Here is a 20,553-nt window from a genome sequence, read left to right on the forward strand (position 1 = left end):
ATACAGGTGATCAGATCCTTGGGAACACCATTATACACGAGGATCAAAATGGACATAAAGACATAATAATAATAAATAATAAAGCAGAAAAAAGAAGCAGCGAATCTCGAAAGATTAATTTGTTTAACATAAACATCAAAACAAATAAGGAAAACCCACAAGAAGAAGAACAAAAAAGGAAAAGAACGCAAGATTCTTCACGTGAATATTATATCTCCAAAAAGTTCCACAAGAACAATAATTCTTGGGTAGCAACTTCCAGACAAATTAGTTGACTCAGTTCAGCATTCAAAATGGAAGGTAATCTAAGATAAAAAAAAATTAACAAATAAGAAATAAGTTATTACCTTGGATCAATTGAACCGAAGCGGGAATCACGAGAATGTGAGGTTGAAACAGGAAGCCCTCCAACCGGTTGTTGCTTCAAAGTAGCAGGAACCAAGTTTTGTGCAACATAATGTCTTCGAAGAACGTGAGAAAAGAAAAAAACATTTTAATAAAAGACATAGGGACAGTTTGACTAAAAATATGGAGAAAAAAATGGAATTACAAATTAATGAAAAAAAGAGAAAGATAAGAAAGTAAGGTGTAAGAGTGTTGAGGGAGAAAAAGAAAGAGGAATAAATAAAGTTTAAAACAAAAAAAAAAGTAAACTGCTAGACAACAGAGCGAAGAACTAAGGGGAAAATGGCTAAGAAAAAAGGAAGGATTGTTTATATAAAAAAGAAAAAGAAAATTAGTTCTTGAAGAAAGAATAAGAATTTAAGAGAAGTTTAATTCGAATTGTTAGATATGTGGGACTTGAAATCAAATTGAACACCCAAGATCAAATGGATTAGAAACATGAGCTCTTCTTTGTGTTTCATACTGAGAATCAAAAACTTGGAAAAAAAAAAAATAAGAGAGCTAGAGAGATGGTTTATTGGATGAAAAGTCAATGGAAGATAAAGAAGACAGAAAATAAATTTGAGAATAGCCTTAAAATGGAGAAAGATTGGATCTTTATGGGTACAAAAAAATGCATATGAAAAGAAAGAAAGAGAGAGTTGGTTGATATCTCTGTTTTCTGTGAGTATTATTGAAACTTTCAGGTGGCAAAAGAAGAAAGGGAGGTGGGTGGGTTGTAATAGTGAATGCAAAAAAAATGAAAGAAAAGAAGATAAAGAAGGATAGGGAAAAAAAAATATGAAGGAGAAAAAAAGTGAAATTGAAAGAAAAAGGAAGTCAAAAAATTAACAGCTTCAGTGATACAGAAAAAAGTTAAGTGATGATATAAAATTTAAAAATCTAATGAAAATAAAATAGTTCCATATAAAGTACGTAATGAAAACAAAATCTTGGAACTAGAATCAGAAAAGACTAATAAAATGAAAAAAAAAACGTATAATGGAAACTTATGTAAAAAAAAACAAAATGAAAAAACTTTAGCTCTTAATATCATAGAGAGAACAGTGAAAAAAAAAGAAAGTGGTAGTAAACGTGTGGTTGTTGTAGTTTAAGGGGATTGAGGGGTTAAAAAACAGAAGGTGATTGGTCCTCTTAGAACCGAGACTAGAAATCTTAGAAAAAAAATTGAAGATGATGATGATGCAGAAGGACTGAAGTGCAGAGAATCAGAAATCAAACGAAACCTAAAAAAATGAGTAAGGAGAATATGATGAAGAGCCTTTAAATCTTCCTTTAAAGGCTTCCATGAGCCCCATTTGACAAAATTTCTTACCAAAACATCCATGATATCTCTCAAAAAAAGAATAATTTATCAAAAAAGAGTTAGTTGTAAATTTTCAAATAAAGATTGATGGAAAACTAAGGGCCGGACAACATGGTTGAAGGTTTAAAACTTTTTTTTTTTTAATATATAGAGGAGGTTAGCTAGTAATTTTAAATTTCAAACTCAACAATCATTCCGCTTTCCGGAAGGGTAAATGGGTTGGAAGTCTCCAAATGAGATTAATTAAGAGTCATGATTAAGAGCAGAATGTGGGGGTTTCATCATCTAGTATCCATAAACTAGATGAGAATAGTTCAGGTGAATATGCTACCCAATAGTTCAGCTCCAGCAATTCTCCAGAAGACAAATAGACAACCAGGGTACACCCTTTCTCTCAGGATGGAACTCAACTAATAGTCTAATACATCATTCCAACCCTCAGAACAATCATTATTACACAGCGTCAAGAGAGAATATAGAAGCTTTTTCCCTCCTTTACCCACTTCCATGACAATTTCAATGTAACTAGCCATTTTCCCATGCAACCCATTAATGACCCTAATTTAGACTACCCCCAACTAATCCACTTTAATTCTCCAATCTTCATCCAAAAATAGCTCACATAGTTTTCTACCCAAAAAATAAAAAGTAGAAAAAATAGCCCACATACATTGGCTCTGAATTACCCCAACTGTCACAAACTATTAAAACCTAATTCCTTACTTGTCGAAGTCAGCTTACTTAACTCCCTATTAAAAAAAAAGTCTCAATCCTCTTATCCGTCCATAACAACATTTCTAGTACTATAGATTCTGAAAACCATAACCCCTCAACCCAATCATAACCAGCAGCTTATCTCCCTGTATCCCTGCTGCAATCCTATTGATCTCACTTTAATAACAAGAAAAGAGGCAACTTAACATGCTATACCAAATTCGTACATACCCCATCTTTGTAGATATATTCCCACTCTCTATAATGTCTCTCTCCTCTCTGTTTCTTCTACACCCCACCACCAAACCAAGCCAGATTTAGCTACTAGCAGATACTCCATTTAATAAATAACAACTGCCTAACAAGTTCACCAGGGACTAATGAATACTAGAATAGGCTAGAACACAACATGTCTTCCAACATAGATAAGATAGGAGTAAGACTTTATAGCTGATCAAATTACAACTAAAATTTGAACGTTATAAAATTTTACTGCTAGCTCATGCTCAACTTGATTTGAACTTTGTTTTGATTCCACTAGGATTTGTGTTCTATTTTTTTATGTAGCTTTTATAGGATACAGTTTCAGATTGAATATAGATAAGCTCAGTTTGGTTGTGAAGATATATTTCCTGCCCTGCTTCCCTGTTTTTTTTTCCTATTTTCTAATTACCCTCGTGAGAGCACCAGAGGCTCACAGGTTGAAATCTCACAATGGGTTTCTTCTTTTTAAGAAGTAAAAATTGGGGACTGAAAGCTGAGCACTGTGGGTTGTCAAAACCTCCTTATACCTATTGGAAAATGATATAAAGAGGAAGGAAAGGTTCTGTCAAACCTCCTTATACCTAATTTGTGTACAATCAAAATTCAAAGGTGAAAATAAAAAAAATACTAGGGTATAAAGAGGAAAGTGATGTGTACTTGAACCCCAAACTCAATATTCCATGTTGCAGAAATGACTCGATCATCTCTTCAAGTAATAATCTAGAAAGAGCAGATCAGAAACAAGGAGAAGATGTTCTCGTCAGAGGCTGAAGTAGAGAATAAGGAGAACATGAATAGCAGAGAAGGGATTTTAAAAGCTTCAACCGGTAATTTAGAGAGAGACAATAATCATAAAACAGAAATGAAGCACGGAAATCTACATTTGGAAGATGGATGAATAGTAATCGATACAAGAAGGAAAGAAAGAACCCTAATAATACTATTACATACGGAAAGCATCAATAGAGGCGAAAAGATGTGTTAACACCGCTGTCGCCGATTAGTAAAAGCTTTATGAGGTGATTGTAGTCAGCACGAACTCGTAGAAGACTAAAAACTTGCTCCAGAGATATCTGTACAAAAAAATCGATTTTGAACAAAGACAAAGCCGAAGAAATCTATTTAATCGAAATCTATCCTCCAGCCAACCAGATCTAAAATCTCTTATACATCATCTAATCGAAATCAGCTTCTCAACAACAAATAACTCACCAGCTTCTCAAGTAAAAAAGCAACGAGACGAAGAGACACAGAATAGCTAGGCGAAGAGAGATAGAGGAAAGCAACGAGACGAAGAAGTCGTGCGAGGCACATCATAGATATCCAGTGTAGATTCGCTTGTGCAGGTAAATGGCTAGTGGGAGAGAAAGGTACACTCTGTGCTCTTTTTCACTGCTTGAATCTGAAGATCTTGCTGAGAGGATGAGACGAAGACATACAAAATAGCGAGCAGATGGAGAGTTTTTCAACTCTTCGTGTTCTGGAAATCGAACTGAAAATAGTGAAAAATTGGGGCGGGGTTGGGCGGGAGGAGTGAGGGAAAAGCCGGCGGTAAATGGAGTGTGGACAAAATTCAGGTTATTTGCAGCGGTCCTGATAAAACCGCCGCTGCTATCTTGACATTCGGTGGTGGTAATATTGGAAGGGGCACTAATATATTTATATTAGTGGCGGTAATAACAACAACGCCACTAATATTAATAATTAACGACGGTTTTACAAAACTGCCACTAAGCCCATGGATCTTTCACTCACCCTTGGTCGAATCCCGTGTTTTTCTCTTAAATAGTGGCGGTTTAAAACACACCGCCACTAAATACATATTATTAGTGGCGGTAATAACTAAAAGCCACTTATATCTTAATAATTAAGAGCGGTTTTACAAAACTGCCACTAAGGCCATCGATCTTTCACTCACCCATGTTCGAATCCCGTGTTTTTCTCTTAATTAGTGGCGGTTTAAACCATACCGCCATTAAATATATATTATTAGTGGCGGCTTACAGTAAACCGCCACTAATTAAACGTCACTAATTTTGCTTTTTCTTGTAGTGAAATTAGACATTACATATTCAAATTTAACGGTTACTTATCACTGTTATAAGAAAGGGGGGCAACAATAATTTCGTAAAAAACAGGGTTCTATTAGTATTAGAATCAAACTATAGGTGGATAACAGTAATTATCCCAAAAGAAAAAGAAAAAAAAAACCCCCTTCACCCACTCCTAAATGTGGATTTAGGGATCAATTTTTTTGGTAAGAATTTATACATGGGTTAAATGTAGAAAACAAGAGAGAAAGAACAATGAAAAATACATTAAAAAAAAAACCCAAGAAAAAATATTTAGGATCAATTTTTTTGGTAAAAATTTATACATGGGTTAAATGTAGAAAACAAGAGAGAAAGAACAATGAAAAATACATTAAAAAAAAAAACCCAAGAAAAAAAAATCTCAGCAATGACTAAATAATTCTATTTCCTTTCATGTAGTGGTATATATTTTTTCTTTACGTTTATGATCTTATGAGTTTTATGTAACGTAAAAATTTTGAGATCATGTGAAACAATCTTTGTGTTGAATTTGGATTTTTCTAAACTAACATAACAAAGTGTGTCGTGTACAAATTTCTTCTTAGTGGAGACTAGGAGAAAGCAGGTTGGGTGGAGAGGGTCTGCAGTACACGATGATATGGTACGCACACTAGGGTAATGGCGCTTTTTATATATAGGGATAGAGATATTACATATGCCGTCTGTAAGAGTTGAACCCATAACCTCTCCATTGAGAAGTAAGGTTCCTAACCATCCTACTACTCCCTCCAATGAAATTTTTAAAATTCTTAGTTCTTTCTTAATACTAGAATACACACACTCTCTCTCTCTTTCTACACCCCCTCATCTTATTCAGATTGGCATGCATGCATGCAACACCCAATGGAGGGAGATAGAAATATGGAAACTAAGAAGGGTGTTCAAGCTAGAAGATCCCTAGCAATTTTTCCATTGGCACCTTTGGGGTAGAAGCCTCCTGGAATGTGCTCATCGCCGGTGTTGTAGACGATCCTCAAGATCTCATTGGGAGTTCTTGGGTAAGAGAGAGAGTTATAGTTTGCAGATAATACATTACTGCTACTACGATTCTCAGCACCCAACTCAGGTGGAACAAAGATTCCTTCATCCTTGATCCCACACTCACCCAGTTCGTTCCTCAGCTTTGAGATTCTGATTGTGAACTCCGCCACTGTTATGTTGTAAGGTTCAACTAATTCCTGGGCTCTCTCGTATAAATACATTCTTATCACTGCATCTTGCCCAGCTTTCACTCCTTCCAGACCCACCAATAGCTGCGGTTAACCATTTAAAACAAATTAATTGAAATACTGACTAGCTAGGTTTTACTCTTAAATCACTAGCTGCTACTTACGGCTTTTGCTTTGTATCCATTGATGAAAGCGTTGGTTCCGACGTAACCGGTGAGACCCAAATAAGGAATAATATAGGAAGCCAGCATGTAATTGAGACTGTTGTTATATGGATCAAAAGGAGGGTTCAGTGGGCGCTCAAATGCCTCATCAATTAGGGTGGCAAAGTTCTCAGAGCTTAGGTTCATCAGTGGCCTTGGGAACCCACCAACTGTTTGTTGAAATGCCCTAATGAATAATATTCAAGCAAGTCAATAAACAAAACCATGTTAATCTGTCAAATCAATTGTACAAGAAAGACACAGAGAAGCGGATAGTCACCTGATATGGCCAACTTCTTGGAGCGCAAACTCTTCCATAATGGACGAAGTGAGATTATCAAGGTTGGCTTTCCTGACACCAATGGGAGATGGGCCGCCCATGGCCAAATTGGGAGCGATCTTATCAAGTCCATATCCCAGGGTTCCCCACAAGAAAAACTCAGTTACTAGGAGCTCAAGATTCAGTGGAAATTGCATGCGCTCTATGTCTTTTGGATAAAGAGGAAGCGCAATTGCAGGATTATATGGTCCACATACTGGTTCTCCAGGAGAACCCCTGTGAAAAAAGCCACCATAGCAACAGCAGAGTAGGTTGCCTAAGATGATGAACAACACTGAGAGCTGGGAATTGCAGAACATTGAAGGCATTGCCATTGTTGCTGTGGGAAAGATAGACTGAGACTGTTTCCAGATATATTTATAATTGATAATTCTAAGTCTCACTATAGGGTTGGTGTACGTAGTAGTTTTTTTTTTTTTTTTTTATAACTTCTATAATTCTCACCCCTGCAATCCCCTGTAATTCATATCTACGATTGCGACACGTGGCAGTTAATTATTCAAGGGTCAAGATTAGAGCCCAATTAAGAATTGAATTTAATAAAATCCTAATTTTGTCTCTCCTCCTTTCTTGAGGCTTAATTTTAAGGTTCTATTATATTCAATTCTTGATTTGGTTCTAATCCTAACCCTTGAATAATTAATTTTGATTCAATTCTTAAATGGGCTCTAATCCTGACCCTTGAACAATTAACCACCACGTGTCGCAATTCTAGATAAGAATCAATATCGAAATCATATCGAACCATTTTTGTAAATATCGAAACCACACTGTATTGTAAAAATTTGGTACGATATGATTCTGATTTTTAGTATTCAAAGTTGATACCGAAGCAAAACCGTACAGATTGACACCCGTACCTGCCGTGAAGCTTTTCAAACCATCCATCCATAATATTCCCAGCCCTTCTATCTCCATGAACGTTAACAGCAAGAACCACCATGGCATCCCCATCACATCAACATCCCCTCAAACACAACAACCTAGTACTCCCATCAATCCCATCATCCATCTCCCCCCACATGACATGTCTTTATTCACATGCATGAACAATTTTTAACCTTTTCCATTGTCAACTCAACCACCTATAAACCCATCCCTATCCTTCCTTCAGTCCCAGTTATCCCAACGACCAGATTTGACCCGTACCATACTCCAACTTCTTCCCTAATTAACTGGAGTTACCATTTCTGACCCGTGTAACCCATCTAGCTCAATTACCCATTTACCCTACCACCTTTATACCTACCCCAACCTTCACCAATCAATATTAGTATTGGCCCATCTGTTCTAGCCCATACTCAGGTCCATCCACAACACTACCCTTCGATGAATAGTGAATCTTGGTCTACTTAGGCCCACCCACAGTACCCCTCTCACTCTGATCCATCCACACTTCAACACCTACCTATCTCTAACCCCAACTCACTTCAATAATTTCTGAGAGTAAATACGAGAACCAGAAACCTCACACTCCTAAACCTTCTAAAGCCAAACGTCCTCATCCAAACCATCCCCCCTGAAAACCCTGCCATTGACTCATCTCTCATGGCTTATGATCCCACCTCACAAACCCACGGACAACATTTTCTAACCGAAGGCTCTGTGGCCATACCAATGGACGTACCCCACGGGGAGCATTAAAGATCCTAAGTTGGAACATACAAGGGATTGAGAAATCATTTGACACGTCAGGCTCTGAAGAATTTGATCAAGAGTGAACAACCTGACATTATTTTATTTTTTATTTTTTAAATGAAAACAAAAATAGCAGTAGACAAATGGAAGAAGTGGTTACAATCTCTGGGGCTATATTCAAATTTTCACATCTCACCAGTGCACAAAAAAGGTGGCTTATGTCTTCTCTGGCAGATATATTTGAATGTTCAAATTCTTTCAGCAGACCCCCATGTGATAGATACATCTATCTTAGTTCTTTGGGAAGACCCTACTTTCATGTCTTTCATTTATGGTCAATCTGTCCAGACCGGTAGAAGCTTAATATGACAGCAAATAGCAAAGATGGGAGAAGATCGCAAGGAGCCTTGGGTATTAATTGGAGACTTTAACTCTCATTTAGTCTAGCACGAAAAGCATGGAGGTAAACCGGGTCTTTCTTATGATTGCCCTTCGTTTCATGAATTATTAAATATTTGTGGTTTGCTTGACCTTGGTTACAAAGGTCCCTCCTTTACATGGACAAATAAAAGAGCAGGCTCTACCAATATTCGAGTTCGGCTGGATAGAGCTCTTGCTAATTACTCATGGCAATCTTGATACCTAGATGCAACTTTGTTTGTGAAACCATGCTATGGGTCGGATCACAATCCCATTCTCCTTGATACGAGAGGCGGCAAATGTCATGGCAAACGTCCCTTCCGTTTTGAGAATACTTGGTTTTGGCATCCACAATGCAAGGATATTGCACACTATGCATGGCACAAACAAGTATCAGATTCGGTGGCCATACAAGTATCTCAGAAAATGGAAAATTGTCAAACTGAGTTCAAAGTGTGAAATAAACAAACTTTTGGCCATATCCAAACCAACATTCGGAAATTACAGCAACAATGGAACAACTCCAACTTCAATCTAATGACACCTATTCTGAAGATGAAGTTGGCCGAATCATAGAATTACTTGATGAAGAATTGAGACTAGAAGAAGACCTATGGCTGCAAAAATCTCACACGAGTGGCTCCGGGGTAGAGATGCAAATACAGCGTATTTTCATGCATGCACAACTCAACGTAGACAGTTTAATAGAATTCTACATCTTCGTACAAAAGAAGGTACCTGGATTTCTTATGCTACATGTATTCGAGGACCTCATTTATGATCATCTCTATGAAGCTTTTACTTCTAAACCTATTGACCAAAATGCCTTGCAACAATTGTTACAATCGTTGCAACCAATTATATCTGCAAACATGAATGATTCTCTTTGTGCCATGCCATCTGTGGAAGAAATCAAAACCGCCTTATTTGCAAGGGGCCACTGAAGGAACCAGGCCCCAATGGTTTGCCTCCCATATTTTTCCCGAAAACGTGGGACTCAATTAATGGTGATATTATTAATTTTGTTCAAGAATTTTTTATGACTGGATGCATGAATGCACTATTGAATGTTTCTTACATTTGTTTGTTGCTTAAAGTTGATAACCTCGAAACTCCTAAACAGTTCCGACCAATTAGTCTTGGGGGTGTTCTAACCAAATTAATTTCTAAGATCTTTGCTACTAGGTTATAGAAATCTATGAGGATTAGGTGGTGTCACCCTTTCAATTGGCTTTTATTCCATCTCGTTTGATTTCAGACAATATCTTCTTGGCACACAAGGTGTTTCATTATATCAAAAGGCGGAAAAAAGGCAACAAAAAAAAAAATTCCTTGCTCTCAAACTTGATATGAAGAAAGCCTACAATCGAGTGGAATTGTTGTTCTTGGAAGCTATGTTGTTGAAGCTTGGTTTCTCACCTTGATGGGTCTCTATGATTATGAGTAGTGTTACATAGGTGTCATATTCGGCTGTTGATCAATGGTCATACTAGTAAGGAAATCTTTCCAACAAGGGGTATTCGGCAATGAGACCCGTTATCACTAACCTTGTTTATTTTATGTGCCCAAGGACTCAATGCCATTATCAAAGATGCAGAAGATGTTAGTCTTATTAGAGGAATTCGGGTAAAGAATCGAGCACCCCCATTATCTCACCTTCTATTCATTGATGATTGCTTATTGTTTTCGAAGGTCAACCTTCGATGCAGTTTGTAATCTTAAAGCATGCTTGGATCTCTATTGTAAGGCGAGTGGCCAGGCCATCAACCTTAAAAAATCCGATCTTTTCTTCATCCAAAATACACATATTAAATTCCAAAGATAGTTCTCCAGGGTGTTGAAGATTACATATGCTAAAAGTCCCACTAGATATCTGGATCTACCATCAGAGATAAGTAACTCTAAAGCACAAGCATTCAAAGAGGTTTTGGCAAGGGTCACAACTAAACTTGAAGGCTGGAAGGTCCATCTCCTTTCCCATGCAGGTAATGGACACACTCTTAAGATCTGTAGTGTTTGCTTTAATTACCACAGTATGCACGTGCACATTTCAAACTTCCCAAATCAGTTCACAACCAAATTAAAAAGTTATCAGCCTAACTTTTTCTGGGGAAACATAGCTGAGAAATATTAAACCCATTGGAATTAATGGGATCGCCTCTGTAGATCCAAACAAATAGGAGGCTTGGGTTATAAAGACTCTGCTATGCAAAACTTAGCCTTATTCACTAAAGCTGCAGCTAGAATTTGGAAGCAACCATATTCTCTATCAGCACGGTTCCTTAAGGCTATGTACTTCCCACAATCAAACTTTCTTATCGGCAAGTGTCAAACAAGGTGATTCATGGGCTTGGCGAAGTCTGTTAGAAGGTAAAGAAAATTTGTGCAAACACATACTTTGGTGCGTGGAAACAAGTGATGAAGTGGACATTTGGCATAGCAAATGGTTACCTTCAAATAATAATCTCAAGATCCAATTTCCTCCTCCAGCAGGATGCTTACTACAGAAGGTCTCTCAATTAATTGACCCAGTAACAAGGAGTTGGAATTCAGATTTAAATCAATGAAACCTTCTACCCCAATGATGCTACGGCCAATGTTGCTACGGCCATCTTGAGTATCTCACTTCGACTCTTTCCAGGTGAAGACCATTTATTTTGGATTGGATCGCAAACAGGTTTTATCACGGTCAAGGTTATATATCACAATCTCATTAAAGAGAAAGATGACCGAATTATTGTTGCTGCATCCTCTTCCCATTTATCTAATTGGAGAACAATATTAAAATCTGATTGGAAGTTCATTTGGCTCCAAAAATTGTTTCTTTATATGGCGATTGGTGACAGGAGGCTAACCTACAAGAGCAGCAATGAAGCGTAGACAATTCAATCTTGATACTGACTGTCGTCGATGTGGAGAAGAAGTCGAGTCTATTCTTATTTTCTTTCTTTTTTCGATAGAAATAAAATACTAGATTACTCAAAAGGAGAGTTACATAGTTTAATTACATCTATTGTAGTCCAAGTGTTTTTTTAAAGCTATTGATGACCTATGAGCCGTGTCTATTCTACATTTGTTATTCCATTGCCCATTTACAAAGGCTGCATGGCTAGTTAGCCCATTGGGATTCAGGGTCCATGAAAATGGATTTGATGATATCAAAGATTGGTTACAATTATTGCAAGAAGGGCAGAAATCTGGTATAAAAACAACCCCATCATCTGCGAATGAAAAAAACAACAAATTGGGGTGGGGTGGGGTGGGGGGGGGGGGGGGGGGGGGGGGGGTGTTGGGCCGTTGGGGGAGAGAAAGACACCATTAAAACTGTTTAATTGAGTAATATAAGGGCGCATCCTGCACAAAACTTTACCACACCCAGAAATGCTTTCTGTTATTTGAAATCATGGTCTCCATCGCCTGAATCTTAAACAATTTAGAATGCTTTCTTGTAGAATTTATACAATCAAACAGAAAAGTGAACTGCAAAAGAATCCATCCAACAATGAAGAGTATCTTACACATTATGAAAGCCAATGTTGGGATACATAATCAACATGCTAAGAGGTTTTGTGTATGTGTTTTTCCCCCTTTTTCCTTTTGCAAGACATCAATGGAATACCTTGGAATGACACAAGAAAAGGGATCTAGATAAACATGGTTTCAGTGCTCCATCTTATATTTAGCACCATCCAATGTATTCTTAAGTAGCATTGCCACGGTCATTGGGCCCACACCACCAGGAACAGGGGTCACCCATCCAGCTACCTTACATGCTTCTTCAAAGTCTACATCGCCTACTAACCTGTAACCTGATTTCTTACTAGGGTCATCAACAGCATTTGTACCCACATCAATAACTGCTGCTCCAGGTTTAATCCAATCACCTTTGATCTGAAAGAGATAAGAGTGACCGACCAAGCATTACATTGCAATGGAATAACTTGAACAGAAAAATTGACCTATTTGTTTTAAATAAGGTTACTATAAATGCAATTAGATGGGATTTGAAAAATAAAATGTAAATGAGCATATCCCGAACCAACAGATCATACGGATTAAGCAGGAAATAGTCAAATAGCAGCGATGTGTTTATAATGCACATAGGTAAGGAGGGCTCATCAAATGAGATACTCCGAGGCAAAAAAACTTCCCTGATGGATAATCTACATCCTCAATCTTAATCTGATCGGTTAGAATGGTATGGAGCACAGGATAGTTAGGATCAAATGTTTGGCCTAACATAACTGGTGATTCATGGAACCAACCTCTTTTTTATTTAAGCTCAACCAAAGCAATCACATTCAGATAAAAAGCAAACTCATATAGAAACTCTTTCTGGAATGCAGCTGCAGTTTAATCATGCAACTTAGTAGGGCGAACCCGGGGCCAGGGGGGTTTCATTTTTCCTACTCAGCCCTACCCCAACAAAGTTTGCTAAGAAGGTGTTTCTAACCTTGACCTCAGACTACAACTGTGTTACAAAGTCTAACACTGCAGCACAAAAAAGGCTATCTCGATCAGAGTGAGCACCAGTACATGGCTTGATTAGTGGTATAATTGCAAGAAATGGATGATTTCTTTTGAGTTATATTATTATTGCAAGAAAATTTGAAACTAAATTCTATTAATGATATCTACAATTACCATCATCGCTTGTCCTGCTGCAGCAATAATAATATCTGCTTCACGGATGATGCTTTCTGGATTATGGGTATGTGAGTGAACCACAGTAACAGTGGCATCTGCTTTTAGAAGTAACAGTGAAACTGGCAATCCAACTATGTTGCTTCGACCAACCACAACAGCTTTTTTCCCCTTTACACTTATTCCGCTCCGTGACAGAAGTTCTAAACATCCCTGTACAAAAAGAACCCTCATTCAAGATCTATATGCTTGAATCTAAAATACAAAGGGAATTTTCGCTCAACATCCATATCCAATGTTGTTATAGAAAACTTTGCTTCTTTTCCTAAACCAGAGAAAATAAAAAGATGCTATAAATCTTTTACAAACAAAAGCCCTTTGAGTTGACTAACCTTGGGTGTGCAAGGCTGAAACAAAGGTTGCCTGCCTTTCATTGCAAGCTTGCCAATATTCAGTGGATGAAAACCATCCACATCCTTATCGATGCTGATTTCACTTAAGACTTTTTCCTCGTTAATATGCTTTGGCAGAGGAAGCTGAACAAGTATCCCTGTCAATTGCACAGCCCGTACCTCGTTTTAGAAAAAGAGATGTGCTATGAAAGTTGCATCAGTAGAGGAAAAGCGAAAATGCATCCAAAACATCTAATTTAGTGACACAGAAGAAGAATTATTTTAATCACAAGTCAATGTTCCTTCACAATTAATATATTACAGTAGAGTATATATTACCAACAGGATAAACAATATATATTTATATGTATTCCAACATAAGGAAGGAAATTGAAGATGGAACTTAGCCATGTGGCTGGTACAGACACAATTGAACTGATTTGTCAAAGAATACGAAATGCTTGAAGGAACGGGGGAGAAAGAATTGTTATCCTTAAAGAACGAAAGAAATGTAATTGGGACAAGATAAGGATAATCTAGTAACTAGTTCTGGAATATGGAATGCTTGTTTCCTCAGGCATGAAAAGCATGAAAAGCAACGACTGTTGCATGTTAAGCTCAACTAACCATGTACATCAGGATTTGCATTTAATTCATGGACCTTCTCAATCAATTCAGACTCAGATACTTGCTCTGGAAGATCTACATCAATCGATTTAATGCCAACTTCAGCACAAGCTTTCCTCTTCATATTCACATAGCTTTGAGAATCCTTTCTGGTGCCCACAATCACAACAGCTAGTCCAGGGACCTGAGCATTAAGCACTAACCGATTACAGCTCCTAATAGATTAAAACAGAAAAAAAAAAAAAAAAACCATCAAAGTAATAAGACAATATTGATTCCATTATTCTTCTGAAACCATAAGCAACAGTACAGGTATATGAGAGAATCCAAAATACACCGAATGATTATCACTTCCACAGTAGTGCATCGAATTTCCAACAAACCCGAAGAATGCAGTAATTATGATAATATTTCTAAAAATCTTACAAGCTCATACGCAACGGTAAGTCTTCTATCGCAATTTACAATTTCGATCGAGTTTCGTACAGAGGGTTCAGATATTCAGCTAATCATACCAAATTGCAAAAGAAAAACTGATCACCCACAGAGAAGGGGGGGAGTCAGTCCAGCTACAAATTCTTATCTCAGTACGAGATTTTAGCTTGAAAATTAAAACCAATATGTAACGTGATTCTCAGTGCAGCCAAAATCCAAACACAAAAGCAATTCGTTACCAGATCAAAATAATTAGATCAAGAACTTCAAAGATGGAATACCAGCACAAACCCAAGAGAGATGGAAGGGGGAAAAAAGAAGAGTTTTTTTGGATGAGGGGAGAGATTCACCTTGCCGTATTTCTGGGAGAGTTGCTGAACTTCGATAGCGATCTCAGAACGGATAGTCTGAGCTATGGCTTTCCCATCAATAATTGAAGCCTTGTGTTCGGCCGTCGACGCCATTGACAGGGAACACTGAGAAAATTATCGAATTTGCAGTGAAATAGACTAAGGAAGTATACCAACACTGCAACACAATCGGATTCAAGAACACCCACTTCAACACTAAAACAGGGATAGGTTTCATCTCAGAGACGGCAGATCGCCAGATCGGCAAGAGACAGTACATTTACAACATTACCCTTTGATTCCAATCCAACTGCTGGAATGTATCTAGTACCCAGACATGAATGATTCCATCACTTCCTTCCAAGGAGAAAGTTGGTGCCACCTACCATTTTCCAGATGGCATGTATGTTGCAGTCTCGCAAGGCAAAAATCCACCAAATTTTTTTTTATATTATTATTTTTTAAATTTTTATTAGAGTAAATTATAGATTGCACACTTTGTGAGGCTTAAACTCTAGTGGCATGCTTTAGTGGCCTAATTATAGATTGAATATTCTCAAAATTACAAGTTGCATATTCATAATATTTCATCCAAAATTATTTTAACTCATGTATAAAATGTCCATATTACCCTAATTAAAGTCAAATAACATAAATATCATTTTTATATTTCTCATGTGCAATCCTTGGGTGGTCTATCTACCTACACCCAATCGGAAACAGTGCGCATTCACTGGAAACTACCACCCACAGTCGAAAGCTGTTGGAAACTGTCACACCCCACCTAGCCGGATCCAGTCATTACCCGAGTACCCGTAGGGATGATACACTACAAAACAAAGGTTTAATGTCAAATCCATACAATCATATGACATATCATAATCAAATGACAAGAATAAATAAAATATCAATATTTAAAATTACAAAAAACTAAATTGTCAAATGAAGTTACAGTCATCCATTAACTTAAAGTTTAATTCATAATTTAAAGTTAATCAAATCTAATCATTAGAGTTTAGAAGAAAGAATCATTGCAACGGAAATTCTAGTTTCTTCGATGGAAGGCAATATCGCCCTCTGTAAGATTAAAGGTGAAGGTATAACATAAAGCTACGAGGGACATTATCGTCTCCAAAGATATCGTCAGATCTCTACTAGTACCTACCTCTACATGAGCAATCCAAGCATGAGCATGAAGCTCCATGCGAGTCTTACTCCTCGCAAATCTCTCCCTCAAAATATTCTGCCGACGACAGATTCTCCATTTGAATGGAGTCTTCATAACTTGTAGCAAGATCTAAAAGAATATACACATAAAAAGAATGTCGAACTCAGTGAGATCAACTCAACTACATATCAAGCATCGATTCACAATTTCTCACATCAAACACATATGATTAATAATAAGAATATGAATAATAAAATGAATATGCAATCATGCTTCTAACTCTATTATGAAATCTCTATAGTAAACACAAATTAAGTTATACATCAACCTCCTCTAGGCGGTCTCAGTCACTCTTCCTCAACAAGAGACGTCTATTGGATTCTCCGCAGTTATTGAGTCAAGTCACATCAATCCATGGCAGGGAATATATGTCATCACTCTCAATGGGATGCATCTGTTGGATTTCATTTCTCAACCTTATGACCGTCCACATATATACAAGTGGATGCTCTCATGGCTTCCCAGCGAAAATTGCACATCGCGCTGAAAGTGACATGAGCCCAAACTCTATATATATACAACCCTACCATCTCGTGATGGCAGTGGACCTACTTGATGCTCACAAGACCCAACCACTGACATCACAGATTAATCGGTGTCAATACCCCTACCAGAAGGGTAGTAATACTCTACATAACTAACACATCTAGACGCCTAGCATTTATGTACTTAGGTCTAAGTGCATACATGTATAGGGTCACTAGGGTAATGGGCAAACCCATAACCCTAGTTGGCATATAAGTACAAGAGGACAAGGTTCCACAATTAAGTCCACACATTCACATCGTTCTCATATCATAATCCACAAAATTTGAAAATAAAAACAAACATAAATGATCTTACCTTCCGTTCGCGCAAAGTCATTATTCTTTTTAGGGTAATTTTCATCTGGACCCCCTGAGGTTTGGTCTAAGTCATTTTTAGTCCAAACAAACTGAAACTTTGCATCTACCTCCCTTGTACTATAGAAAAAGTCAATTCAATGACAAATTATTACTTTTATGAAGAATTTGCCCTTATTATTTTTTTGTTAAATTTTTTAATTTTTTATTTTTACATTTTAAGAGGTTAAAGTTTATTAATTTACAAAATCAGACCCTCCTTCATTACCCGATTCTCAAATCCCTGGTTCTACCAACTCTAAATCCTTATTTTCCCAAATCCCTGGTTCTATCAGATCAACATCACCCCAAAGGATTTCCCCAAATACCGGTTCTATCAAATCAACATCACCCCCAAGGTCATCATTCCTCCTCCTTTGCTCTTTTATCTTCTGAAGCCCTAGTTTTAATTTCGCTCTTTATTTCATAAAATTGGAACTGATGAGGAAATCTATATCTTTGACCTCAAGAAAGGAGAGGTCACTAAAGGTTAATAATTATCATCTTCTAAGAATTTCTTGAGCAAACCTTGTGCTTTGTGATGCAATCGTTTAAGAATTTTCAAACTAATGGTTCGAACTCGGATTTCAGGTCCTTACAAAGGCAAACCTAATGCTACGTTTTCCTTCAAAGATGCCGATTTCATCAAGATTGCGACAGGGAAGATGAAACCCCAGGTGGCTTTCATGAGGTATAATCTTACACAAGCTTCTCAATTGCAATGTTTTTTTGTGCAGTAGTCTTCTGTTCTTTGATTTTTAATTTCATTTTCTGGATGGAATGCAGAGGAATCATGAAGATTAAGGGTAGTCTCACAGCTGTCCAGAAGTTCCATCCCAATGTTTTCCTACAGCAGGCCAAGCTCTGAGCAAACAAAAATCCATAATCTTCTTGTATGGATTTTTCATTGTAAAAATTGCTGATAGCTTCTATTTGCTTGGAACCAAGTAAAGGGTAGTGGAATCACACAAATATTCTGTACTCTTGATTGTACAATTTAAAAAATCTTGCACATTCTTGTAATAAAGATTTGTTCACGAGTTGGAGATTAATTTTCATTTCTAATCTTCAATTACGATTTGGAAAATAAGGTTTAGAATTGGTAGAACCAGGGATTTGGGAATCGGGTAATGAAGGAGGGTCTGATTTTGTGAATTAATAAACTTTAATCCCTTAAAATGTAAAAATAAAAAAAAAATAAATTAAAAAAAAAATAAGGGCAAATTCGTCATAGAAGTGATAAATTGTCCTTAAAATGACTTTTTCTATAGTACAGGAGAGATAGATGCAAAGTTTCAGTTTGTTTGGACTAAAAATGACTTAGACCAAACCTCAAGGGGTCCAGATGAAAATTACCCTTCTTTTTAGTATGAATTATTATTCTAAATTACCAGTAGGTCCCTTTGTTTATTTTTAAAATACTAATGGACTCTTATTGTTTGCATGAAGTTTTCATTAATCCCTTACAACTAACAAGGTTTTTTTTTTCTTTTTTGAAGAAATGTAGGTTTTTATTAATGTAATGAAATAAAAAAGTATTACAAACTATAATATCTCTTCCCATCCTCATCCTCTTGTACAATAGTAGTAAGAGCTGCTAGGGGAGGAAGAAGGATGAAAATGAACCTCGTGGATTGTAAGAATTAGGGGTGTAAACGGACCGGATTCGGATCAAATAGTGGTATATCCATATTCGCATCCTATTATATTCGGACGGATTCGGATAATATCCTATCGGTTTTCGGACAGATTCTGTCAGATTCGGATGATAATCGGATAGTTATTTTCTTAAGTAGATTTTCTAAACGGACATGAATATAGATTGAATACAAGTTTTCGACTATTTGTTTACATCTTTACCTTTTTATTTGTGAGTGCTAGGTTTGAAATTTAAGAATTTAACAACTTTGATAACTATTTTAGTAGAAAATCTAGAAAAATAATCACATAGCATAGGCAAAATTTAAAAATATATATATATATATATATATATATATATATATAAGTAATTTAATCGGATAATTTTATCGGACGGATAATATTCGGTAAGAAAGGGGCACACTATATCCGCATCCTATTAATAATCGAACTGATTTGGACACCCCTAAACAGATGCAGATGCAAATTCGAAAGCGAATTTTGGTTATCCATTTACACCCCTAGTAAGAATCCAGCCAGGAAATTCGCATACTCATTTAACTCTCTAACATGGTGATCAAAGGAGCAGCAACATTGAAATCCTGCAACTTGCTCATGAACGGTGACACAACGTTCATGGATTTTTCAGAATGCCACAACTAGTGGGTGAAAACATTCATCCTTCACCCATATTAGTTGGAACCCAAATCACCTAAATCATGATCTAAACCACTCATTTCCAACAAGAAACAAAAACTAGTCTAGATAAAGTGAAATATGAGGCTAAGTAACCTAAGTCTAAATCTTCCACCTAGTGGATGGAGAATTGTATTTCTTTCATATTTTTCCATTATATATTTAAGAGAAAAATACTTTTGAATACCAACAAGATAGACTAGAGATAAATTCTTTCTTAAATTTGTGATGAAAAGACGTGAAGAGAGTATAATCCTCTACCCTTACGAGTTGAAGATCCCAACTTGAAAAACTTATCCGGGGAACAAGAAAGGAGACGACAACAGAATCCAAGGACAGGAAACATTAAAGGTCGGATGGATTTGGTGGGCCAGCTATGGGGGCACCCTTATCTTACATCTGTGGAGTATTTCCTTCCATTATTTACATCTAGAGATCTCTCTGTCCCACAAGCATTTTCAAGAAGCTGTAGCCTCGTGAGTTTATTCCTCAGAATAGTAGACACGTCATGCAAGAAACAGTCATTATGCTTAAGTCATTACTGGCAATTCCGGACAATTTCTAATGGTTGTCATCTCTTAGACATTTTCAGAAAATTACATTTTTTGGGAAATATCTCCTTTTTAACTTATTTTGACACATGAAAATTGAAAAGTGACGGTGATCCTTCAAATTACAGAACACATGAGTTTTGATCCACAAAGTTGGTAGTGGATGAAGCTTTTCAGGTTTTTTGAAATGTTTTTGAGTGGTTACAATTGAACACTATATTAGTTGTAATCATGGGGATCCACCAGGAACCATGTTTGAGATACCCGAGCAGAAGATATGAGATTACAAAATTGCCCACAAATTTTCTTTAAAATATCCAAAACACCACAAATACCTGTGAGCCCAGATATGTTTGTGGGTCTACATGACCAAGACCTCCCACTAATATATCAACTCCATGGTTCAGCCAATATTAGACCGTCGGTTGGACCAGATTCACTAAATTGATATTCAGTTCGATTTTGATTTTATTTGTACCCACATAGGTATAAATGGGGATAAATCTATCCCAAACCTCAAAGATAAATCCCAAACCCAATTGGACTTCATCCACATCCC

The 20,553-nt window shown here is 36.8% G+C and overlaps 1 protein-coding gene and 1 pseudogene across 1 annotated transcript; both read right to left on the reverse strand.

The window, feature by feature from the left end:
* Positions 1-5,663: 5,663 nt before the first annotated feature.
* Positions 5,664-6,808, reverse strand: LOC149010778 (ferritin-like catalase Nec2 pseudogene; annotated as a pseudogene).
* A 5,198-nt stretch (positions 6,809-12,006) lies between these two features.
* LOC149010779 (Amino acid dehydrogenase family protein) lies at positions 12,007-15,222 on the reverse strand. The gene is made up of 5 exons (XM_089164081.1): positions 15,001-15,222; positions 14,216-14,399; positions 13,589-13,746; positions 13,197-13,409; positions 12,007-12,443 (listed from the first exon to the last, which is right to left on the reverse strand). Exons 1-5 carry the CDS (start codon positions 15,112-15,114, stop codon positions 12,213-12,215), a joined length of 900 nt encoding a protein of 299 aa, XP_089020207.1. The 5' UTR covers positions 15,115-15,222; the 3' UTR covers positions 12,007-12,212.
* Between the last annotated feature and the right edge of the window lie 5,331 nt (positions 15,223-20,553).

The sequence above is a fragment of the Hakea prostrata genome, chromosome 7 (assembly GCF_041222555.1).
Source record: "Hakea prostrata isolate BN-2017 chromosome 7, UWA_Hpros_2, whole genome shotgun sequence".
NCBI lineage: Eukaryota > Viridiplantae > Streptophyta > Magnoliopsida > Proteales > Proteaceae > Hakea > Hakea prostrata.